Genomic DNA, 25,048 nt, shown 5'->3' with positions numbered 1-25,048 from the left:
ATGACTCATTCACTGCCATTGACAGCTTAAAGATGTAAAAGATTCATTTGAACAGGGATGCAGTGAATTATCATTTCAAATAGTGAATGCTCTTTTCAAATACTGTTCTAATTCTCTTTGTTCATTTACAGCCCAATAAATGCAGAGGGGAACTCAAGGATTTACGGATTCTGTGTGCTGAAGATGAACAAGGCAGGACATGCTGGATGACCGCTTTTAGATTGTTTAAGGTACACTGTTTTTTTGGTTTATGCGTGCGTAGGACCCAAAATCAAAATATGATTTCATCCAGATAGTCAATCTTTAAACAAAACCAGATCTTATATGGTATTTTCAGGGCTGATACAAATGCCGATTTTCAGTTGTCAAGGTGTAGCCCACCATTATTTTGACCCGATGCTCATTTTCATTTCATTTTCCCTTTGTTGTCATCGTGTCTTTAAAAGTTAAATGAAAAGTCAAGTAAATTACTCCCTGTAATTTTCTACAGTAATTAAAAATTTCCACAATTTCAAAATAATTTAAATTCATCTTTTGCTTATCTTTTTAATTAAGCAGAAAAAAATGTAAAGGGTAAAGTTAACCGAGAATTTACATAAATAAAGAATATTAAATAAACATAATAAATATTACAACAATATATTAAGTGATCGTTAATTCCCCCCATATTTAGTCAAATGCTCAGTCAGTGGGCATCTAAAATATAACTGAGATTTAATACGTATAAAGCCGTCCATATTCAGTCTTGTGTTGCAAAAAAGAAGTGCCATGACATCTCCCCTCCTAAACGTGCACCCATCAAAAAAGGACTCCGGTGTTTTCTTTTCTTCACAGTACGGGATTCTATTGTACCAGAATTATAAGATTCCCCAGCAGAGAAAAACCCTGCTCTCACACTTCTCAGCACCCGTGGTATGTTACCCTCATTACACAAGGAGCTAAAGCCTCCAAAATCTGACATCTATAAACTCTTAAGACCTAATACCATTACTTTGAAATCCTGACAGATCAGTTTAGTGTGTACTAAACACTAAACGCGTTTGTTGCCCCTCCTTTCCCCTCAGCGAAGTGTGTCCGAGAACTCTCTGGTGGCGATGGATTTTTCGGGAACGATAGGCCGCGTAATCGACAACCCCGTGGAAGCTCAGAGCGCCGCTATGGAAGAGGGACACGCATGGAGGGTGAGTATTTGTTTTATACATGGCACTCTAAGGTACACTCACAACATTTCAAATATCAAATACAATCACACAACAATTCAAACTATTTTCTATCAATCCAGAAAAGCATGTTTTAACTTTTCACATTCAGTGCAGTTATTACTTTTCAAAGTACTTTTTTTTAAGTCCACTTGAGTTGTATTTAACTTTTCTGCAGTAGTTGTTTATGCTGAAGCACAACTAATCCTGTCCTTTGTATTTGTATGTGACGGCTGGCTCAGAAGAGGAATCACCGAATGAACATCCTCGGCTCCCACAGTCCATTGCATCACTCCTCATTGAACTCGGGTAAATGCAAATCCTAACGCAACAATGCACATTTTATGTACAGTGAGTTTATAGTCAAATTACTGGTCGATTTCACATCCGCAAATATCGTTGTCAGTCATTCACATGGCCCAGCTGTGGTTCCATGGCAGAATAACCAGAGAAGAATCCCACCGCATTATCCACCAGCAGGGGCAAGTCGATGGGTAATTTAACGTAACGCATCCTTCATCGTTTTCACTTGACACGCTTAAAGTATGAATCTGAAAGTGTGTATTTTCTTATTTTCTAGCTTGTTTCTGCTGCGGGTCAGCCAGAGCAACCCCAAGGCTTTTGTGCTCACATTGTGCCATCACCAGAAAATCAAACATTTCCAGATACTACCGGTAAGCATGCTTATATTTTTCAATTGTGTTTGCGATCTCTGCTGATATTAGGTTAGTCCCTCAATTGGCTCTCAGGATCACCAATTGTCAATGTTTGTTACCAAAGGCAAATGGAAAGAGTAACATGACAACTTGTCATGTATCTTCGGCCACACTTCTATCAAACAGTACAGAAGAAGTAAACAGTACTGTTTGGTTGAAATGTTTCTTTTTTTGCCTGGAATAAATTGCGTGGAACCTGCCTCTCACTCAAAGTCAGTCAGAATAGTAGTCATAATAAAATGTAATCCAATTGTAAAATATTTAAATCACTAACTTGCTCTGATTTCCACTCGCCCGTCTGCTCATCAGTGTGAAGAGGACGGCCAAGTCTTCTTTAGCCTTGACGATGGTGCCACCAAATTCACCGACCTGATCCAGTTGGTGGAATTTTATCAGCTCAACAGAGGAGTGTTGCCTTGTAAACTCAAACACCCATGCACCTTTGTGGCCTTATGACACCTCCCATCGTCCAACGCACCAACCCTGGCGCCTCGGGTCCCGAACTCCCCGTCCCCCCTTCCCAGTTTCACTTGACCTGACTCTGCCCAAAGCAGAGCGAATGTTAATATTGGTTGATTCTTCTAAGAAGTTTGTGAATTGACTGGTGTTTCATTGCTGGTTTTTTTGTTGTTATTATTATTATTATAATTATTATTATTATTGTTGATGAAAGTCCGCCAGATACTGCTGATTTATTGGATTTCTTTTAGGGTGCATTTGAATGTTACAGAATTGCACGCAGAGTTGCGTAGTCAAGAGGAGAGCATGAACACTGCCATTTGCGTCGATGCTTTTTGCAAAAACTGGTCTTTGTTAAGCTGAGAACTCCGTGACCCTCCAAGATTTGGAATCTCGCAGCTCAAGTGAAGGCTGTCGCCCTCATGTGGACAATCAGCAGGACAGTGAACCCTCTCATGTGTGGACCACTCTTCTCTTTGAGAACTGAAGTCTCGTTGGAACCTCTCTTGACTTGTTCTCACACAAGACTGCGTTGATTGTCTCTTTTTGTTTTGCACTCATCCAACTGGGAGTGGCCTTTGAGGGTGCTGGACTTCTCCGTTGTTGGAATTACTTGTAACTGTGAGAGATGGTGTCGCCGCCCTCTACTGTTTATGGTTTGGTATTGCAGCAACAAGAGAAAGAAAGTGTGTGTGTGTGTGTGTATATATATATATATATATATATATATATATATATATATATATATATATATATATATATATATATATATATATATATATATATATATATATATACACACACACACACACACACACACACACACACACACACACACACACACACACACACACACACACACACATACATATATAGTGAGTGAGAAAGAGAGAGGCTGGACAAATTAGTCTGGAAAAAGTGGATTATGGACACTCTTGAAATGTTGCAACAGATTATTTTTTTAATTGGCTGACAATACAAAATATGTTTTGTCCTTCATTTATTTGCAAAGAGTTTTCATTTTTGAACCCATCGTTTGCAATAGTCTTAACATTCTGAATGTTTGACTCTTCGCTGTCCACATGTTCTACACAGTCTTGTCCAGTTGTTGGTAAGTTCTATGAAGAAATAAAACGCAAATAATCGTGTCAGTTCTGGGAAAGCTAAATGCAACATGTACACAGGTGTCTGTTGGTTAGTATAGCAAAATTGGTTCTCTTAATACACTTTCGATAGAGCAGGCAAGTTGTAAAACAAAAATCACCTGCTTTACAAAAAATCTTCTCAATTCTGAATTTATCTACATTGCTCTTACCGAAAGTCCTCAAGGTGCTGTTAGGCAGTGCCTGTAAATGTTATTGTAACTTGGAATATAAATTGGCGTGCGCTTGATGACACGCAATACTGTCCATCCCATTTATTGTAAATCAGCCTTTTTCTATAAACTGTGGGCAGTACAACACGCCCTTTGCCAAATGGACATCAGATTGACAACAACCAACAAAATCAGCATTCCGAATCTCATGCGTGTTCTTTTTCTGCCACTAGTAATTTTGCAGTTTGTCATTTGGGATCCTGTTTATTGTGCTGATAAACGTTCCTTGTGTTGCCCAAACTTAGATTCTAAAACATTTCAAGAACCCATTTCTACAAATACATATTTAATTTTTAGATATATTTCAAAAGCATGTGTCCTTAAGAAAACTAGATAACCAGTTTAGCAATAAAAAAATCTTGTTTTATTATTTTACCTCATATTTTGGCAGGTTTGTATAAATGTTTTGGCCAACATAATAGGAAGACACCTCAGTTCCAAACTGCACTATTTGTATTGATGTGTGCCTAATAAGCAGCTGTGAAGAGAGATGTTTGGAACTGTAAAAATGTGACAATTGTAGTTCCCCTTCCACCATTGCTCAGAAATGTTGCAAAGAATGTTGGAGTTAATTCTATAAATTATAGCTACTTGCATTTTGTGGAACACTGATGAGGCTCAGCGTGTCATGCATCAAACTCTTAATGAGTTCATTTGCATGCACTTCAGATCTGATGGTGGATTTTCATAGTGTGTCAAATCCCTGAAGCGATTTGTCTTTATTTGGCTTAGTATGTTATCCATTAGAAAAGGAAGATTACAACTCAGTGCCTTTAGATAAGGTGGGGATTTTTTTGTTTATTACCATTTTTTTTTTTTTTTGTAACTGACTCATTACATTTGGTTGAATTTGATGAAACAATAACGTCCCAGGAGTAGCCAATCGTAGTAAATTGTCGCTTTATATATTCCATCCCATTGATTTTGATGCAGTCACCCTCCATTATGACGCAAGCGGTTTATATTTTGTTTTCTGTTCAATAACGCTTTGTAGATGTTCACGCGTAAAGTTCTGTTTCGTTTTGTTACCTCTGTTTGCATTTGTCCCAGGAAATGCAACATTTAACAGCCATCTTTATTTAGCTGCTGGTTGTCCTTAAGGTTTATTGAACAAATGATTTGCAGTATACCCACACTATATTGACACTCTGCATGGTCACCGTTATCTTGAAATGCAATGATGAATCCTTTTTTGTTTGTTTTGTTGTTCAGCAAATATATATGTATCTGGATGTGACTGATCTACTTGAAAATTTTAGATTGTTTTTTTCCCTTAAGCGCTGTTCTGTAGTTTTTTTTTTTACCATCAAATAATTGACCAGTGCGAGTTAATATAATGACTATTGTTTTGACATAGCATCTATTGATATATAATTTTTATGATGAATTTTTTTTATTGTTAGAATGGACTATTCAAAGAGAAAAACTACTTCAAGATATATGAAGTTTTAAAGCACACTGGTATCCTAATGTTCATGTCATTCCAGTTGACAAGAGGTGGAATGTTCATTCACAAAGCATCACAATTTCTGTTCTTTTAACCCATTAAATATATTCTTTTCTCGGATCTAGTAACAAAGAATCCCTACTTCTTTATGCCAAGATGCCTTCATTTCTTTATCTACATGATGATGTCAGGATGTTCATCAAACCTTCTTCGACACTGATTAATACAATCAGTTTGAAACACACATCTGAAAAAACACATTTGCTCAAATTACCTTGATATTTAAATATGAGAACACATTCATCATGTTAATGAGTTCTTACAGTAATTACGAAACATATTGTGTAAACTACCAGTGTGTACATTTTCAAATGATCACTTCTGCAACATTCCTCGAAAATTGCAATGTCCCATCCCTAAATATCATTTATATTTAGTACCAATAAGTTGACAGTTCAAAGAGGGAATGAAAATATGGATTGACTAAATTCTCTTTCATTGAACTACCCTCATTGCAGGTGATTTTGACTCTGCTGGATCAGAGGCAACCAATCCTGTCGTCCTCGGCTGTTGGAGCGAGGTAAGAGGCAAAAACACGTCATCCTTGGATCCCATTTTCTGACATCAACTATTGTGGTTGTGGGCTTACTAATAGCAGACTTGTGATCATAGCATACAATTGTTTTCATTTACTTGGAATACAGCATGCAAAATATTTTGGGAGCTCAATTGCCTGTAGTAGTACATTTCTTATCGTCTTCGATTTACAGAAATGATCAAAGCATGTCAAACTGAGTGGACAAGCAAGTTTTATTATAATTACAAGTCAGTAATAATTAGAAACTATTATGCTCAGAGGGTGAAAATACAATATTGTCCAATGCTTGATCATGTGATCCACCCAAGTGGAAGCGAGACTTTTTCTACTTATAATAATACAAGTTACTGACAAACTGAAGCCACAGAAATGTCTACACACTGATCTTCTTAATCTGGGACACTTCATACAGGTATGCAATAAATAGCTTGGTCCCTTCAATATAATTGTACCTGGAAAGAAAGGGAAAATAAACGTTAAGTTAAAAGCCATCATTAAATTTTAATTAACTGTTGCATCCATAAAGGTTTAATGAAGGCAAAGTACTAAAATTAGGAATACTGTACAGCCATAATTAGTGGTGGGCTATCTCCTGACTATTCAAATCAATGTAAAAAATAATTTTGAATGTGGTATGCTATTAGTAGGATGTTGCAGTCAAACCTGCTTATTTTCTCATTCTGCGAGTGCAGCCCATCGTCAAAGCCACCGATGGGCAACATGATGATACTTTTTCCAGTCACATCTTGGAAGGTTTTTGCGATAGGGATGGTACCACCCTCACGGATCAAATCAGGATCTGTATTAAAAACTGAGAGAAAAACATTTTTTTTATGATCACGTCTTGAAAACACGGAAAACTCGGGACCCCTGTAAGTGAAAACCAGTCACCATTTGTGTTCCAAATGGGGATGTGTTCCAATTCTTAATTGATAGCCCGGCTGGTCTCTTCATATAGAGTATGACAAGGATTTATGCTATTATCCTGTTTCCCCATTGCACACAATGTGTTGCATTCAATACCGAATAATGGCGGACAATACCTCTCTTGACAGCTGCTTTCCCGGCCTCATAGAGAAGATCTCGAGGATCAGCAATCCAAGGCTTTGCTCCAACCACCATTGTAACTTTTAGTTTGTTTGGACTGCTCCTCTTGGCAAGCATAGAATGCAGGTACTCTGTGACCTTAAGTAAAGTAGGGAAATGAGGCGAGCCTCTCAATAGATAATTGGAAGATGGTCCTTTTGACAATCGGCATGTTTGGTCTCTAACAAAGCAAACCCACCTGTTTTTTGACTGTCTCAGGTTCCATATTAGGAACTTGTCTAATGGAGAATTTAGCAGTAACCTTAGCAGGGATGACGGTTTTAATGCCAGGGTCAGAGAATGCTCCCTCAATGCCATGGATGGAGACAGTAGGATAGCGCCACTTATGAGTCAACAAGTCCACCTGCAGAAAGCAAAGTAACTTTTCTTGGCACATGCATCATGCTTGAGACGATAAATACAAAGTTATTCAAATTTGCCACCTTGTTATTGTACATGAGCTCACTAACGCCAATCTCGCTCTTGTAGTTGTCAAGGTCGAACTGGATATCTTGGTACGTTTTCAATTCTTCATCAGAGAGGGGAGCGACAGCTTCCGTGATTCCAGGAATCAAGATCTTACCACTTGGGCTTATTAGAGAATCTGCAGAGTGCAAGATTTGGATTTACGTTTTTACTTATAGCTGACCAACAATTATTTGCAGTTAATATGACGCAGATCTCATTTTCGGAAAGGTTGGTGACCCCTGGTCTAAACTATCACTAGGAGCGTCTTGCTGCAATTCCACCTAAAATCAATATTGTCAATAAGATTAAATTCGATTTCCATTTCCACTCTTACCAAGAAGCCCAATAAGATCAGTCATTGGTTCTATCATAGTGCCTCCATAAACACCAGAATGTAAGTCCTGCTTAGGGCCTTCAACCTGCAAATGTAAGAGTTAAGAATTTAGGTATAGCTTTTTTTTCTTCTTCGGCAACCTTAACATACAACCTCAGCAAAGAAATAGCAGTTGCCTCGAGTGCCGTAGGTTAGAGCCGGTTTTCTGCTGAGCCAGCCACAGTCAGAAATGACAATGTAATCCACATCAGAGAAAAATGTGTCTCTGTGTGACTGAATCATTGCATCCAGACCATTGGAGCCCGTTTCCTCCATGCCCTCAAAAATGAATTTCACATTTACTGGTAACTCCTGGAGGGTAGAGATGAAAACAATTAGAACATTAAACCTGTTTCGAGATTTATGTTGACAAAAGGTTTGAAAAGATCTAAATCATCAGAAATCCATTTTTTAACATTTGAAAAAATGAAAACTCAGGATGGTTCATTATTTTCACAGTGATCAACAGTGCAATGACAAACTTGCCCCCCTGAAGTTGGTTGTAGGTTTCCCCATTGAGACACACTTTCGAAAGAGTGTATAAATCAAAATTGCTACTTAGTAATATGGAGATGGTCACACCATATTAAGGGACTGGTAAGCCTCCACAGCATGAATCCAAGCTAAAACTGGAGCTTTGTTGTCAGATGCCCCTCTGCCATAAAGGTTACCTGTAAAGACAAAAATACATCAATGCATGAATTCAATTCTTGTAATTCTTTGTAGTGTTTGTGGTGCACTTAGAATGTCTAATTTCTTTGGGTAATTTTGGTAGGTCCATATAATTGAGAAAAACCTCATAATTTGGAAATAGATTTTTTTTTGTCAAGCTTAATTCTTTTTGCATTATGTTAAATTTCTCGTGACATAAAAAATGTCATTTTCTGAAATCATTTTAGTTTTGTTTTCATGCATGATATTTTGCAACAAAAACATCAAAAGCTGTTACCATTGAGTTCAGTTAAGTTGAATGGATCAGTTGCCCAGCCATCCTCAAGCTTTGCTGGTTGGACATCTGTATGACCGTAGATACACACGGTGTGCTTGTCGGAATCATTCCCAAACTGAGCAGTCACAACCTTTGGCAACATCACAATCCGTCCGTCAGGCAGCTAGATGATACAAACAAAGATGACATTTAAAGGGAGGATAAAGTGAGGATAGTTCATTTTTCACTGTGGCTTATTGGTTAACATGTCATTTGGTAGGTTCTGGTTTCGAATAGCTTCCCTGTGAGGAGTTGTTATATTTTCACTGTGCTAAGTTTAATTTAAAAGCATAAATAAATTAAGTTTAATTAAAGACTTGACAGATGAGTGTGACTGTTTTTGTCTGTGTGTCTGCAGATTTGCGACCGACACTTCAACTAACCTCTTGATTACCAACGTCTATTAAGTTGACGCTTCCTCCCATTTCTCGAAGCTTCTTTGCAGTCAATTTCATCATGTAGTGTAATTCTGGTCTTTTAAGGATGTTGGTGGAGTCACTTTCAACAGCCACCCATTCCCGTAGAGCCTAAAGTATACATGAAAATATACTCAAGTAAAACATAATCACAGACAACGTAAATATATATATTTTCTGTCATCAATTGAGCTTGAGTGGAACTGATCCATTAACATTTACTAATAGTAAGCATTTTGTGTACGTGGTGACAAAAGGATAGAGACAATTAGAAAAGCGTACCTCGACATACTCTTCTTGATGACTATCCACATAGTTTGCCAGTTCGGTGTACTGGAAACCACGAACACCAGAGAAGAGCAGCAAGCTCAAGAGTATCCCTGGATGATCCATCTAACGAGATAGTTGAAGTTGCATATTTTAAGTAAATAAATTTTAATTCATCAAAGAAAGTATATTTAGTGTTGGCGTCTTCCACCTCCTAACAAAATGCAATCCAGCATACTGACCTTTGGATGTTGCGTAATGCCTACGAAAAATCAAGGACTGCTCTCAGCTTCTGTTTGGAGAGCTCTGCTTTTTTGGGGGACATTTAAATAGCTTCCACCCCCACCCCACTGCACCCCACACGCACACCTCATATAAAACTCAAGCAAAACCTTTCCTGTCTGTGCAAAGAAAGCTGACTGATTATTTTTTAGGCTGACATGCACAAGAACAGAGATTTACTCAATTGATCCTGTTGGATGAATTCACACCAGGGTTCAGCCGGAACAAAAACACTGTGATGGATTAGCACATTCCTGTTGTCTGATTTCCAAGCAGCTCACAGTGGTCTATATTTATTACCGGCATTAGAAGGTGAAACTTTTCAAAGCAAATTGCTTCTCCTTTGTTGCTTGAGAGACTTAAAGTTAGTAAACTGTCACACGGAGTCACACAAAACGGGTTACAGATAGCATTACTTGTGCAAAATAGCTACTTTTTTATGATTTAGGCTACTGGTTAGTAAAGCTGATGGTGAGTTGCAACCAGGTTACCAGCTATTCTCTACCAGAGACTTTCTTAGCAGACCTCCACTGTAGAGTTGTACATGAGGCAAAAGGTACAAATAGATAGAAAGTGTATTGAGCTGAGGAAGGACTGTTTGTTTTGTTCATAGCGGCCTCATAGTGTCCTCATCTGTGTCGACATTGATGTTTTTTACAGTCAGCTTTTCTGGCCCCTGGTCAGGATTTCTCTTTTGGTTTATTTTTTTTTCTTCCAGTTATTATGTAAAAGGGGAAAAGGGCCACATTTTGGTGAACTTCTTTCCTAGTTCTAGTTTCCTAGTATATTTATAGTTTGGAGGGTGAAATCAGAGGATTTGGACAATTTTAAATTAAAAATGTGGTCTAATCGATTTAGTTATCAATTACTTTCATTGATTAGTTGTCGATTAATCAGTTATTTGTGACACCTTTTGCGGATCCGGCTTGGAGGCGGTGAAGTAATAGCTGTTGCCTCACACTTTCCACTGCATCCCGGGTTGGATGCCAGTGAACAAAACGTAAGCGAGTTTAATTTTGTCCAGGTTTAGGTCTCTAACCTTATTAACACAGTCCATTGAGTTTTGGACGTGATGTGGTTTATTGCTCAGCAAGGGTGCTTAGATGTTGGCCACATACTTAACAATATTATAAGTCAGAGAGTTGATGCTGCTGACAAGGGGACTGAGATCTGACCCTTTGTATATTTTTGGAAGAACTTAAATACCAGGAATGGTCCCCTGTGGATAAAGCCAGTCATATAGTTACACTGTTGATGGTTTCTGACTTTTGTAATGTTTGTGGCACTGATTATTCTCTTGCACCCAATGGGCGGGTCTTTTTCCAGTATTTCATACATGTTGGCGCCATTGCAAAGTGTGTGTCTGTGGGCTTGATGATCTTGGGGCCACCAAGTGTGTTTTTATTATTATTACAGAAAAATCATAGCCAGTTGTATAAAACAGGTTGAGGAAACTGCAATATCAATTCAGGTAACATAGGGATGCATAAACAGTATTAGTGGAGGAAATAATTTCAAACACGTTGTTTTTTTTCTTCTTTTTTTGTGCTCTAGTATTTACAAAAAAACAAACCACAAGTTATTTATAAAGTTTTTTATCTTGTTATTCTTGTTTTTGTATTTTCTTCATGTCCATTCATTTACTCATTCAATTACAATTTTAGTACAGTAGATGTCGGTAATGCTGACGAAACGTTCGATTCCGCCTTCGATATTGTGGCATCCGCTGTAGAAGAAGAAAAGAGGATGCGGAAACAGAAAACGAAAGAATAATACATAAGACTTAAGTTTTACTTATTGAGTAGAAATGATACATGCCTCGATCCGTGCATGATACACTTGCAGTCGCGATCTCTGAAGAACATTTCTGAGTGGATCCAACAAGTATGTATCCGCATTGAGGGCTAACCTCATCTTTTTACTACCTCATCTAAAAATCAGACGTGGTGTAGAACCAGTTTTTGTCTCCGTTCTTTCTCTTAGAGGGATTTACTGTTCTGTACGTGCTACCAACACTACTCAACTGATGAAACGAGGTTGAGCTGTCCCGTGACAACGAAACGAGGATGAACAGGAAAAGGGATAAAGGATTTGAGAGTCCACGACCCTTTAAATTATAAGTATTTTTTTTCTTTGCATTAACACATAACGAGATTTCAAATACCCCTTAGTTGACTAGAAAACACCTCGTTAATAGGAAGTACGTACAGTATGTTTTTAAAATGATATGTAATGCCATTTTGCCTTTTCCTTTACGACCCACCAGGTTGTGTGCATCAACAATATCAACTTCCAAAGAAAATCTGTAATTGTGAGTATAAACGCTAAGATGAATTTTACTGCTTTACTAAATTATCAATACTTGCAGAGGATAATAATATCCTACAAGACCCACATCTTATAAAATGCTATTCATGTCAAGTGTTGTGTCAAACATACGATTTTTAAGTTTATGATGCCCAATTTTCCACAGAATGCGGTCATAGTGGCATTAATTACGTCTTTATTATATCGGGTGTTGCCCACTACTGTGAGCACTTTGCATGGCTGCAGGAGCACAGATGACTGCTTTGTTTCACTAAACAAAAAAACGAAACAAAATGGTCCATTGGTGTATATGACACCAAACCTTTATTTCATTTGGTAATATGATTGTAAGATTTTTTTTGTCTTTGTGATCTTTCAAAATAAAGAAATTAAAGAAAAGAAAAATATATTTTTCACTCAATAACGGTGATCTGAAAATTACATGTTTTGGGTGGATTTCATGTTTGGGACAATTCAAATAAAAAGCATCCACAGAGCCTCGATTTATGTTTGACATCCTTATCCTACTTTTTGGTTGCCTTTTAATGACCTCATGGGCATATGGTATCATGACAAACATGATAATAACAAGTGAGGGGACTGTTTTAACAAGTAATGATTATAATTCAAAATAACTAATGATATTTTTTCCTCTTCTTTTTTCCTTCACCCAGGGCTATGTTGAGTTGACCATAATCCCTACAGTGGCTAACCTTAACAGAATCAAGTTAAACAGTAAACAGTGCCGTATCTACAGGGTTCGAATAAATGATCTTGAAGCTTCAGTCATTTACAATGACCCTACTTTGGAAGTGTGCCACAGTGAGTCCAAACAGTAAGTACAGTATGTCAAAAACTTTTTGGATCTGGGTTGCATTTATGTACTGCTGCTTTTTCCAACAACTCAGTTTAAACTTAGTTTTACTAAATGATTAAATTTAATGTTGTTGGTACACCCCAGCCTAAATATTTGGTATGATTTTTTTTTTTTCCACAGAAGGAACCTGAATTATTTCTCTAGTGCCTACACTGCCGCAGTGAGTGCTGTGGACCCAGATGCAGGACATGGGGAGTTGGTCATCAAGGTTCCTTCTGAACTTTGGAAACAAGGAGATGGTGAGGCAATCTAACGTAACCTCCGAGCATGACTATAGCTCATCTTTTTTGCCCAACCTCTCTCTCTCTCTCTCTCTCCAGATTCACATCTTTTAAAGGTATACATAGAATTTTCCCTGGACCAGCCAAAAGGTGGTCTCCACTTTGTTATCCATGATGTGGAAGGCAGTATGGCAGAGAGAGGTGCTCACGTGTTTTCCTTCGGACACCACAACTCCACTCGGTATTAGTAATGCTTTTATTTTATGTACAAATCTTGAGGCACATTACTGCATATTTTTTAATTGGTTATAGCACTCACCTGATAGTTATTATTAATGAAATTCATTGTTCGATTTTTTTTTCCACTTTGTTTCTTTTATTGGAAAATTGTAATCCTTGATCGTGTAAGATATGTTGTGATCCTTTGGGATACCTTCATGAAAGCAAAGACTTCTGGTGAATTGATTGATGATGCAGTGTTTCCTTTTTTCTTTTCCCAAGGTTCTGGTTCCCTTGTGTGGACTCTTACTCAGAGCTGTGCACATGGAAGCTGGAGTTCACCATAGATTCCTCCATGGTTGCAGTGTCATGCGGTGACCTAGTAGAGACAGTCTACACACATGACATGAGAAAGAAAACTTTCCACTATGTCCTAGCTATTCCAACTGCAGCCCCCAACATTTCCCTGGCGGTCGGGCCTTTTGAAATCCTTGTGGACCCCTACATGCATGAGGTGTGTTTGTGGGTGTTTTGTGGTTTGAAAATGTTCACCTTTTGCTTGCACATAGTTGTGCAAAGTAATTGGTGATCAAGCATTTATTTGTTTTTGCTGTACAGAAAATAGACAGATGTGAAATCAGGATAATTGTCCTCCCTCAACTTGCTTCCAAGAACAGATTAAACTCAGCCTTGATAGAGTTTAACCATGATTTTATTGTTCTGTCCTACCATCAGGTGACCCACTTTTGCCTGCCCCAACTGCTGCCACTTCTCAAGCATTCCATGTCTTATCTGCATGAGATTTTTGAGTTCTATGAAGAAATTCTGACATGCCGCTACCCTTACTCCTGCTTTAAGACTGTTTTTGTGGATGAGTCCTATGTGCAAGTGTCTTCCTATGCTTCCATGAGCATCTTCAAGTAAGCGCAATTTTGAGTGACTTGCTTTTTATGATAATATATATTTTTTCTTTTTCACATTTGTAGTTGGAATGTTCAGTGGTAACTTGTTGAGCTAGCTTCTGGTGTGCTTGCCTTAGCCACCTGGTGTCAGTATAAGACATAATACTCCTAAAAACAGTTCAAAGTTTGAAGACATTGATGGTAGGGGTGTAATGGAATGTAATTTATGGAATATAACGTGACACGATGATCTCCTAGATTTCTCCATACTCGGTCATCAAAGCTAGAGACTGATATGCCAATTAGGCCTTAGAGCAGAGATCTTTAATTAAAATTTGGAGGGATTTTGTTGCGAGGATGTTTCAGGGCAAAGATCCAGGCCTAAAAATCCAATATCACACATTTCTTTTTACAACATGTACGTGGTTTTGCAAATAGTGTTTTTGGTTTGGGTATTTCCCTCCCCGCTTCTCACGTCACAGGACTTTGCCATGTCTTCCAGCACCAACCTACTGCACAGTGCGATGATCATCGACCAGACCCCTTTGACACGTCGTTGCCTTGCCCAGGCCTTGGCTCAACAGTTTTTTGGGTGTTTCATCTCCAGGATGTCTTGGTGAGATTAGTTGATAGATATACTAATCTCTTGTCATGTATCACAGTATCACTTTCTGAAACAAATTATTTTGAGTACACTGCCTATTCAATGGTGACACCTAACGGTCAAATGTGTGACCTACATGTACATCAAATGACTCCTACATTTGTTTTATTATGGACTTGAAAACAAAAATATGCCTATCATGTCATTAAGACAGTGCTGATGTATTTTGATCAGCAAAAGCCCTAGTATAACTGCCAACGAAGTATTTTGTATCCCTTGGTGTTAATAGCTATTTAGAGCAAAGCTCAGTGCATACAAACTAACGGTCGAGCCAACTTGGAGCATTTTCCCTACTTTGATATTGAAAGCAAAGAACAAATTTTACATACCTTGGTGTTGTTATAATGATCCACCACACATGGAAAATAATTGGGGTTGATCACTGTAAGTAATGCAACCCGTCCTTTTCCGTACTTTTGCACACACATTCTTGTGTGTGATCAACAGACGAAGTCCGCTGAGCCGCAGACTGGATTAAAAATGAGAATGGCACTTTCAATTCAGCAACCTTATGGGAAGCAATCAAGTGCATAGTTACTGTGAATTTTTACATATGTTCTTCAGGGCTGACGAGTGGGTATTGAAGGGAATCTCGGGCTATATCTTTGGCCTGTATCTGAAGAAGACTTTTGGAGTGAACGAGTATCGGCATTGGATCAAAGAGGTATCTGCTTGAGTTTAGTTTGTTTGAGCCCAAGATATAGAGAGAATAGCATTGTACAATTGAATATTCATCGTTTGTATTCCGAGATCTTGTTTCCATGGCATGACTTCCATTGGGCAATACTTCTTGCATGACACCCAGACATTACATGCAATATTTGAAGGCGTCGCAACATCTATGGTCTATTTTTAAATTAGATGTCTATTTTGTCTCAGGAGCTGGACAAAATTGTGGAATATGAACTCAAGATGGGAGGTGTTCTTTTGCACCCAACGTTCAGTGGAGGCAAAGAAAAGGACAAGTAATACATTTAAATTCAGTTCCAATCTCTAGAGTGATGAAATTAAACAGGTTGAAATCACATGCTCATACTAGTACTTCTTTTTCCAGCCCAACTCCCCACCTTCACTTCTCCCTAAAGCACCCACACACATTGTCATGGGAGTACTACAGAATGTTCCAATGTAAGGCTCACTTAGTGATGAGGCTGATTGAAAACAGGATCAGCATGGAGTTCATGTTGCAGGTGAGCTGTCTTTATTTTTCTATACTGCATAACAATACGCATTGTATCGGACGGCGTGCTCTTTTCGTCCGAGGTCTTCGAGTTCTATGCTCTCAAGTTCTCAGTATGGACTACTTCTATTGCCTCATTGGTGAAATGTTGTTCAGATATTTTGTCTTTTTACATCCTTAAACCACCTGCGTATTAATCAGTCAATGTAATTACAAATGGCATGATCCGGACCAAAAATCGGCGACTTACTTTTTTTGTCTATATTTCCTTCAGGTTTTCAACAAGCTTTTGAGTCTGGCTAGCACAGCCTCATCACAGAGATACCAGAGTCACATGTGGAATCAGATGCTTCTCTCTACTCATGCCTTCTTGAAATCCATCTCTAATGTCTCTGGCAAAGACATATCCCCTCTTATCAAACAATGGGTGTATCCTTCAATCCACTGATCTGGGCTATGGTCTGATCTATGTAATTTCATATAGCCTGTAAAAGTCTGAAATAATCAAGTGTACAGTCAATTATTTCTTCATCGGTCTTGTGGAGTGCAATATTTTTTTTTCCCTTGTAATGCAAGTTGTCAAGTATTTCTTTGACTAAAAAAAATTCGGCAGTAATCCTAAAGAGAGCACACACGCAAATGTTTATTGTTCAAGTCTTTCTTTCATTTATAATCTCTTAACTTATTCATAACCAGAGATCAGAGTGCTGTGGTAAAATTCTATGGCAGCTTTGCCTTCAACAGAAAGAGGAATGTTTTGGAGCTAGAGATCCGCCAAGACTACACATCTTCAGGAACTCAGAAATATGTTGTGAGTGTTATGAATCTGTGTGTCATGATTATTTATAAAAGGGCATTTGAACGGTCGGTAACAAAAAACAGGCTCATTCAAAGAACTCGTATAAATATGATGCACTATCTTCTGAACATTTTCTATATTCCCCAGGGTCCCATCAAGGTGACGGTGCAGGAACTAGATGGGTCATTCAACCATACCCTGCAAATAGAGGAGAACAGCCTCAAACATGATATTCCATGTCACTCCAAGAGCCGAAGGTGCTGTAAAACCTCTGCTAAATATACAAAAATTGACTGTGAAAATGCTCCTTATCATTTTCATTATTTGATATTCTTCCTAGAAATAAGAAAAAGAAAATTCCACTGATGAATGGAGAGGAAGTGGACATGGACTTATCAGCCATGGAGTAAGAAATCAATACGGCAATTACTAAATTTGCATTTCCAAAATAGTTTAGCGAAGGGACGAGACTGACAGGTAACCTGGACGTTGCTCTTCTTTCTCACATAGTGCTGACTCTCCTCTGCTGTGGATACGGATTGACCCTGATATGTCAATTCTGAGGAAGGTCGAATTGGAGCAAGCTGACTTCATGTGGCAATACCAGCTGCGTTATGAAAGAGATGTAGTTGCACAGGTATGTAAGGTCTCATTCAAATTGTGTGAAACAGTAGTTGAGTTCTCAGTACGGGTGTGAAATGGTGTTCAGGAGTAAGATTGATTTGATTTGTGGGTGGTAAAACGTTGGCCAGATCTATGCAAGTGATTACAAAAATAGTACTGCCGTATTAGCTACAGGATTTAAGGTTACTGTTCTATAAATAAATTGAAAAGCTAAAAGGATATATGGATTGGTAATGGCTAGCTGCAATAAATATTGTATTATTATTTATTGTTATGTTATGAATGAAGATTCAACTGTAGTAAGATTACGGGTACAGATACTCATGGGCATCAAAGAATCATTTTGAGACAATTTATTCAACTTGTCTTTTTTTATATTATAATAATATAATAAAAAATTTTATATTTTAAGATAACAATAGCAATGTGAACTAGCCAACATGAAGCCACGGCTGCTACGTTAGTAGGGTGAATTATTCGTAGTCGAGGGTTCCTTTAGAAAGTCAGTATTCTACAATCCACTCGCAGGTGGTAGAAAAGTTTGACTTTGCTTTTGCACTTTGCCATGCAGATCATTCCAACATCAATATTTTTTCTTCATGGCTGCATGTTTTGGATTTTGCAGGAGGAGGCCATATCGGCTCTTGAAACCTTCCCAACTCCTGCCTCCAGACTGGCTCTGACTGACATCCTTGAACAAGACCAGTGTTTCTACAAAGTCCGCATACAAGCCTGCTTTTGTTTGGCAAAGGTATATTTTTAATTTAATTTATTTATTTATTTATTACAGGGACAGCACATATTACTGAACATTTCCGTCAATATGCCAGAGTTAGCCAGAAGGCCATTTTCCCATATGATACTGTACCTTAACTTGATGGTGCCTAAAACGTTTTAAGGTTCATATTACACTAATTAGGTTGCATGATGACCAAATGATTAGCATGTACAGTAAGTAAACACCAATTTACCCTTTATTCTCGATTATATGAATTTTGAGATTGTCTGGATTTGTATGATAAACGTGTTTAGAAAAAAGGTAAATCATAAAAGGGCAAATACCTTTCCTTGGCATTGTAAGCAAAGCATTTCCATTTAAGTATTGAAATATGAAAACTGTTGTTCTGTGCACCTATTAATTGCAGATAGCCAATGCTATGGTGAGCACGTGGCAGGGCCCACCAGCTATGAAGTCTCTTTTCACCAGAATGTTCTGCTGTAAGAGTTGCCCCAACATTGTGAAGACCAACAACTTCATCAACTTCCAGAGCTACTTCCTGCAAAAGGTATATTGTTCCTATCAAAACAGGCACTGAATATTTTACTATTCGGGTATCTTTACTCAAACTGTTGTCCTTCTTGTGGGTTGCTTGAAAGAGATGATTTGATTTAAGAAAATGGCGATTGCCCTTTTTATATATATTTCATGTTATTTCATTTGTTATCTGGTTTCACAGTACCACATATAACCTTAGAGTCATTTTGAGGTTCTTATTAGACCACAAGAGAGGAAATAAACAGCCTTTACAATATGCCAAGCAAAGGAAAGGCACTGCTAAAGACACTGATAAATAGTGGAAGGTGTGAAGTTAAAAAAAATATATCTATGACAGGTTTTTCTCATTGTTGGATATATTCTTCAATTGCTGTTATTATTGGCTATTAAGTCTACCCATCTCTTTTGTAATTTACACCTAACATACCCTTTTTCTGTCTGCCTTGCAAGACTATGCCTGTTGCCATGGCGTTACTCAGGGATGTCCAGAACCTCTGTCCCAGAGATGTCCTCAACTTCATACTTGATCTTATCAAGTACAACGACAACAGGAAGAACAAAGTAAAGACACCGCAACACAGTTATCTAAATTCTTAACACTGCCCAAATTTCCTTACTTTTCATAATTTTAGATTTTTTCGTAAAACAAGATATTCCTGTAATGATGGCAAATTCAGGCGTTATAGCAGCACACAACAGTTTGTTTAAAATGAATAAATACCATGAAAATAAATACAGGCTTAGAAATGTTTTATAGACTCTACTATATGTAGATGGAATTGAGTGTGTGATGAGTCTATTGATTGAGGTTGGTGGTGAGGAGAATGTAATGACTTCTTGTGGCCCACACTGCTGTTGTACAGTCTTGTGGCGGTCGGTGAACACAAGGGAATGTTTGTACTCTCCTCAGGAGAAATATTCTACTACAATATGTCCCTTCCTTAAGAGGGCATCTCTATTTTGGGAATAATTGGTAATATATGTTGTTGATGGGTGCCTGACACAATTTGCAGTGTGCATTGCATGTCAATTAAGTGCTTTTATTTATTTTATTTGTTTTGTTGCTCACCGTACTAACACTCTCGCGTTCTTGGTCTGTTTGCAGTTCTCAGATAATTACTACCGTGCAGATCTGCTCGAAGCACTGACCAACTCTTTGACGCCAGCCATCAGTATCAACAATGAGACTCGAACAGTGGACAATTTAAATGCTGATGTGCGTCTCATTTTGGAGGAGATAACTAGATTCCTCAACATGGAGAAACTATTGCCAAGCTACAGGAGCACAATTACGATCAGGTAGCTGCTGTTAGCTAAGTGTGTTGAAAAAAAAAAAAATAGACAGGCAAGATGGTAGTTACAAACTGCGGACTTGATTAAATTGTCGTTTTGAGATATTTTGCTTTTCACTTTGCCTGACAATACTGTTGCTATTTTTTATTGATTTGTTTCAAGTTTATTATTTAATTTTGCTTAATCAGATTGTATTTTTTTATTATTTTTCTCCATCTCTTGGGCTTTGTTCATAGTTGTCTTAAAGCCATCCGACAACTTCAAAGAAACGGTCACATCCCAAGTGAAGCATCACTCTTCAGGTCCTATGCAGAGTATGGCCACTTTGTTGATGTTCGTGTTGCTGCGCTAGAGGCTCTGGTTGACTATACAAGAGGTAAAGTGCAAGTGTAGTGATGGTATCTATCGTTTGATTAGCTTTGGCTATGTAAGAAGTTAAAACAATTTTTTTTCCTGCGGTATGAGTTATTTGTTCGTGTCATTTATTTTGCAGTTGAAAAGAGTGCAGTTGAGCTGCAGTGGCTACTCAACCTGGTTCAAAGTGACCCAGCTCCTTATGTCAGGTTAGTAAGGCTTTCAGGCTTTCTTGATATAGTGCAGGGGGTCATCACTTTATGACAGTTGACCATTTCAATGGCGGCGTCCTAAATTTATACGTGCCATAGTCCCTCATTAAGTGACGTTGACGTAGTACTTAAGTGACGTTAGTGATTTTAACATTTTAGTGGCACTTTTTCATAGCATTATTCTTTCTGTTATAAATATGTGATCTTCCTCTCCATGTGTCTTAAACTCACAACTTCCCTGGTTTACTTCATTTCATGAGTCATAGCATACTACTTTTTGACTTTTAATTATCCACGCTTTTACCTGCACTCATTATTCTCATTGTCACCACCTTTCCCTGTATAAAAGCTTTGCCCGTTTTATGAAACAATAAAAAGTAGTGTTTAATGCTTATTTCAGATCCCCCTCCCTCCCCCGAGAAATAGCTTTTTGTTTCGAAAGGAAAAGATATTTATCTAATTGAAAATCTAACTACATTTATGAATGGGGGAAAAAAAGTGCATTCGTAACGAAATTATATCTTATATCTAATGTACATGTTCACACTTTCAACATATGTTGTTCTGTCAGACATAAGATCCTAGCCATGCTTTCTAAGAATCCACCCTTCACCAAGACAACAGAATCAGCTATATGCAATGAAGCTCTTGTGGACCAGCTTTGGAAGCTTATGAACTCAGGTGAGTCTCAGACAAAAGCCTGTCAATATGCTTATCTGTCTAAAACCCTTTTCCATCTAATGCATTTATATACTGCAGCTCAAAGGAATAAACAGAGGCAGTTAGTATAAAGAGTGTCACATATTGATTGAATAAAGGCTTTGCCAAGACTTGCTGGAAGAGGGTTGAGCTGTCAAAGGGATGGTAAGGATTTTATAATGAAGCAGGAGGAAGTCTGAAGCTAGAAATTGGACAAGTGTGGGAGATTTGAGCAGCAGTGGGAGGTGAGATATGTGTGATGGGACCGAATTGTTGCTGGATACTTCTATACACTTGTCATATAAAATCACCAATAAGTATTTGACTTTTCACCCTTTTTCTCCTCAGGTACCTCTCATGACTGGCGCCTGCGTTGCGATGCTGTCAACCTCTACTACACTTTGTTTGGCTTGACCCGGCCTTCCTGCCTGCCCCTCCCCGAGCTCGGCTTGGTCTTGAACCTAAAGGAGAAGAAGGCAGTACTAAACCCCACCATCAAGCCTGAACCGAGTGTTGGTGTGGTCATTGACACACCCGCCAGTATTGGAATCCATGGTGTCGGTTTAAATTATCCACCTGTAAGTGCTATGCTGGAAACAATTCATTGATGATGAAAAAGTGGTGGCAAATTGATTATATAGGACGGATAAAAACGGAATTGTACACATTGAGGGAATTAAATAAATAAATGCTGTGGATAGGAAACATCATATCTCTTTTCTTTCCCTCTAGCAGGAGGATGAAGAGCCTGATCCTATTTCACTCGGCGTGTGTGGTGTAGGGCAGCCTCCTCAGGGCATCAAGAGAAAAGCCGAGACTCATCTGGGCTCCCCACCAGAACCCGGACAAGCATTGCAACATCAAGATGATGACGGTAGACGCTTCAAGATCAGAGTAAGGAATTGTTATTCTTCTTCTTGTCTATTGCCAAGGTTGGATGGTGTTTTTTTAATATATTGCACAAAACTTTCCTCAGTTATGAAATGTTTTGCTCTGGTTGGTTGTAGTTTAACATGGAAGAGGAAGATATTGATATGGAGACTGTCCACGATAGTCAGGCCTTCATTCATCATCACCTCAACCTTTTGGAGCGACCCTCCACACCAGGTGATATACTAACACGGTTGTTCAGATATTTCAGTTTGTTTATCACCACAATGATGCTTTTCTTTAAAGGTAAAGAGCCGGCATTCGTCGAACAGTCAATGCTCTCCATGCCTGCCACGCCTATACCATCTTTCTCCAAAGACTCCACTGCACCCTTGCCTTCAAAACATAGAGGGGAACATGGCCACCACCATCACGAACACAAAAAGAAGAAGAAGAAGAAACACAAACATAAACACAAGCACAAGCATGACAACAAGGACAGAGAGAGAGGTAACTGGCATCCTTACAGCAATAGCCCAGTCAGCGGCAAGTCCCTCCAATCACCATCGCTATCCGAATAAAATCTTCGCAAGAAAAGTTAGTTATCCTTCACAGTATTACATTTTTATGTCAATAGCGGACTCCTAGTTGACCAATCATGTCATGCAGGTGAGAAATGTATATGCTTACTTTTTAAACTATTCATAATGTCCTCCTTTGGAGGATGGGGGGGGGGGGGGGGGGTCTCCTTGTTAGCGAGATAAAAAAGTGAAGTTTACATTGCTAATGTCTTGAGCAATGCAGCACTGTGAAAAGAACATTTGGAATTTAAAATTGAGATAACCTAGAGGGTTTGTAAATTGATAGCCAAAGTTCTGACTGTCTTTAATGATGATGAGCTAATCTTCTAATGTCAGTTTAGCTAGTCAAACCTTCTCGTCAGTCTATGTAATTTTTAATGAACTTGTCGACATTGCAGTCCTTTCTTTTTTATAATGAATACAATTGTTTTTGTTTGATGTTATTTTTACTGCCAGTTGTTGCTTCTCACTGTTTAAACTTTAAAAATAACAATATACGCATGGTTTCATTATTTTAAAATCGCTGCATGGAAAAGAAGTATAATTTAATCAACAGTAGTGTGCCTACAATGATTTGTACTGATGAGGGCAGTACTGCAAAACCATGAGGACACAACCAATCTACAAATGAAATATGGGTTAAAAAAAAAAAAAAAAAACTGGCAAAGATTGCTGTTTACACTTCACAAATGTTCAATAACGTTTCTCACTTTTTAGAAATAGGTAAATAGCCTAAACTACCTGAAATGATACATGATCGTGAAAGAACTTCATTGATTATATGATATTGGAGAAAGTGACCACGGTGGCTTATACCATGTACTACTCAGTTACAAAAACTCTATTTTAAAGTAAAACTGTCCAACCGTCAGCAGTTCCTTAGCACGACTTGCTACGTTGAGCTACCAGCCCGAGCCCACATGCCTGGCCTTGTTCATCGCTCTGACAATGGCGGTTTCTGCCTTGGACCCAACATCCATCGGATTGCATGGGCATGTTTTGAATAGCTGTGGCATTCATTTAAAACTACTTCCCTAATGGGGACTTACATTTCTATTCCGACATTGCAAGTATTCTTTCTTAGTGTTTTCTCCCTTTGTGGAGTTTTGTCATTGGTTTTTTTTCCCTCCCCGACACTATTTTGGAAAAAAGTTTATTGTAATTACACTCTCTATCATGAATTTCTCCTTAGTGTTCTGCTATCTGACTGGCATTTATGAATGAGTCCTTGTGATAATTGGGCTCCTCGCCTTCTCCTCCCCCCTCTTGGCTTTCTTGCAGTAGGTAGAGCGCTGGCTGCAGCGAGTCAGACGTTTAAAAATGTTTGTGTAAGGTTTGGTGCAATATAAACCGTAGGGGTGTGCATCTCTCCAAAAACAAATGAACACCTGTAATTATTCATAATACGTAACATCACACCGCTGAAAACCTAACGCGGCTACTGCCTCAGTGTTTCTTAAACACAAAAATAGGGGAATGAGGGAGATTTAAGCAAAACACACTGACTTCTTTTTATACAAAGAGCACCCATGCAAGCGTAACAAAAGCCTGCAAGGTTTTGTGCTACTGATATTGTTGATATTAAAGCTGTGCCAATTTAAAAACCTTGTTCAGCTGTAGCAGAAAGACTGACCGTTCTGCAAAAAAGACTAGTTGTATTTCATTGAAAATCTTGGGTCGGTTGAATGTAAAAGCCAGTTTTTACAAAAATAAAAATGCATGACCATAAACTAGCATTATTTATTTAATCAGTTTGAGATTAACAAAGTAATTGACAAGCAAATGATTTTGCTGCCTAATTAAATTTTCAGGCTAATATGCAGTGAATATAAAGTCGACACACCCCTGTTTAAATGCTATGTTTTTGTGATAAGTTCAACCAATACCTCATGTGACCCCAGCATATTTTCTATTGCTTGAGAGATTTCAAGTGTGTTTTCGGATTTGGCTTTTTCTCTCTCAGATAAAGCTTCCACCCTACCTCAGACAAAAAAAGATTTTTGTAGGTATGTGCTAAACATCCATTACCTGCCAGAAAATTCAACAACAGTTATTGTACACTCCTAGGCAACCTTTATGGCCAGTTTTCTTCCTGTCTTTCATACTTTGGAAAGAATGCCCTGCTCTTGCTAATGTCACTGCCTTATTTTCTGCATAATGGTGGCTGTCTGCACTTTGTTCAGTATTGGGAAGAGGAAGATTGTTTTCCATTCACCGTCAATACAACACAGGAAGATTGCCCTGTTGCCCTTGCATGCCTCTGGCAGACATTTAAAGATCTCTGCATGTGGACGGT

General features: G+C 38.3%; 3 protein-coding genes across 8 annotated transcripts in view; 2 read left to right on the top strand and 1 right to left on the bottom strand.

The window, feature by feature from the left end:
- LOC119135337 (growth factor receptor-bound protein 10-like) overlaps window positions 1-2,826 on the top strand; it is a 45,288-nt gene extending 42,462 nt beyond the window's left edge. For 3 of the 4 annotated variants that reach the window (XM_037272825.1, XM_037272824.1, XM_037272823.1), the window contains 7 exons: window positions 132-230; window positions 835-912; window positions 1,065-1,181; window positions 1,442-1,508; window positions 1,606-1,693; window positions 1,780-1,873; window positions 2,225-2,826. In XM_037272825.1, coding sequence (XP_037128720.1) covers window positions 132-230; window positions 835-912; window positions 1,065-1,181; window positions 1,442-1,508; window positions 1,606-1,693; window positions 1,780-1,873; window positions 2,225-2,371 — 690 coding nt within the window. In that variant the 3' untranslated portion in view covers window positions 2,372-2,826. The remainder of the gene's footprint in view (window positions 1-131; window positions 231-834; window positions 913-1,064; window positions 1,182-1,441; window positions 1,509-1,605; window positions 1,694-1,779; window positions 1,874-2,224) is intronic. The other variant, XM_037272826.1, reaches the window with a different exon arrangement.
- A 2,322-nt stretch (window positions 2,827-5,148) lies between these two features.
- Window positions 5,149-9,742, bottom strand: zgc:114181 (uncharacterized protein LOC619255 homolog). Its single transcript, XM_037272827.1, has 12 exons — window positions 9,635-9,742; window positions 9,408-9,518; window positions 9,093-9,236; window positions 8,671-8,833; window positions 8,304-8,392; window positions 7,836-8,033; window positions 7,683-7,767; window positions 7,324-7,484; window positions 7,080-7,244; window positions 6,838-6,979; window positions 6,458-6,605; window positions 5,149-6,246 (listed from the first exon to the last, which is right to left on the bottom strand). The coding sequence occupies exons 2-12, from the start codon at window positions 9,516-9,518 to the stop codon at window positions 6,168-6,170; spliced, it is 1,485 nt and encodes a 494-aa protein (XP_037128722.1). The 5' UTR covers window positions 9,635-9,742; the 3' UTR covers window positions 5,149-6,167.
- A 1,655-nt stretch (window positions 9,743-11,397) lies between these two features.
- On the top strand, window positions 11,398-23,445 carry taf2 (TAF2 RNA polymerase II, TATA box binding protein (TBP)-associated factor). 3 transcript variants are annotated; one of them, XM_037272822.1, is made up of 28 exons: window positions 11,398-11,558; window positions 11,658-11,790; window positions 11,931-11,985; window positions 12,656-12,816; window positions 12,979-13,097; window positions 13,179-13,320; window positions 13,581-13,812; window positions 14,034-14,218; window positions 14,703-14,816; window positions 15,429-15,528; window positions 15,744-15,829; window positions 15,919-16,054; window positions 16,319-16,473; window positions 16,741-16,855; window positions 16,991-17,100; window positions 17,184-17,249; window positions 17,354-17,480; window positions 18,093-18,218; window positions 18,613-18,753; window positions 19,194-19,304; window positions 19,849-20,042; window positions 20,273-20,412; window positions 20,530-20,599; window positions 21,174-21,283; window positions 21,650-21,879; window positions 22,037-22,195; window positions 22,309-22,408; window positions 22,478-23,445. In XM_037272822.1, exons 2-28 carry the CDS (start codon window positions 11,741-11,743, stop codon window positions 22,750-22,752), a joined length of 3,609 nt encoding a protein of 1,202 aa, XP_037128717.1. In that variant the 5' UTR covers window positions 11,398-11,558; window positions 11,658-11,740; the 3' UTR covers window positions 22,753-23,445. The 3 variants fall into 3 exon arrangements, with proteins under 3 accessions (XP_037128717.1, XP_037128715.1, XP_037128716.1); XM_037272820.1 differs by having other exon boundaries at window positions 22,034-22,195; XM_037272821.1 differs by having other exon boundaries at window positions 11,627-11,790; window positions 22,034-22,195.
- The last annotated feature ends 1,603 nt before the right edge of the window (window positions 23,446-25,048 follow it).

Source organism: Syngnathus acus, chromosome 16 (assembly GCF_901709675.1).
Source record: "Syngnathus acus chromosome 16, fSynAcu1.2, whole genome shotgun sequence".
Taxonomy (NCBI): Eukaryota; Metazoa; Chordata; class Actinopteri; order Syngnathiformes; family Syngnathidae; genus Syngnathus; species Syngnathus acus.
This window is presented reverse-complemented; position numbering and strand designations above follow the sequence as displayed.

Excerpts from the sequence above, each read along its gene's own strand:
- zgc:114181 (XM_037272827.1), bottom strand. The coding sequence starts at position 9,518 with ATGGATCATCCAGGGATACTCTTGAGCTTGCTGCTCTTCTCTGGTGTT. Across the intron at positions 8,393-8,670 it reads CAACTTAACTGAACTCAATG|GTAACCTTTATGGCAGAGGG; the intron begins GTAACAGCTTTT and ends TTGTCTTTACAG. Across the intron at positions 7,485-7,682 it reads TGATCTTATTGGGCTTCTTG|ATTCTCTAATAAGCCCAAGT; the intron begins GTAAGAGTGGAA and ends TGCACTCTGCAG.
- taf2 (XM_037272820.1), top strand. The coding sequence starts at position 11,741 with ATGAACAGGAAAAGGGATAAAGGATTTGAGAGTCCACGACCCTTTAAA. Across the intron at positions 14,817-15,428 it reads TTCATCTCCAGGATGTCTTG|GGCTGACGAGTGGGTATTGA; the intron begins GTGAGATTAGTT and ends TATGTTCTTCAG. Across the intron at positions 17,250-17,353 it reads ATGGACTTATCAGCCATGGA|TGCTGACTCTCCTCTGCTGT; the intron begins GTAAGAAATCAA and ends TTTCTCACATAG.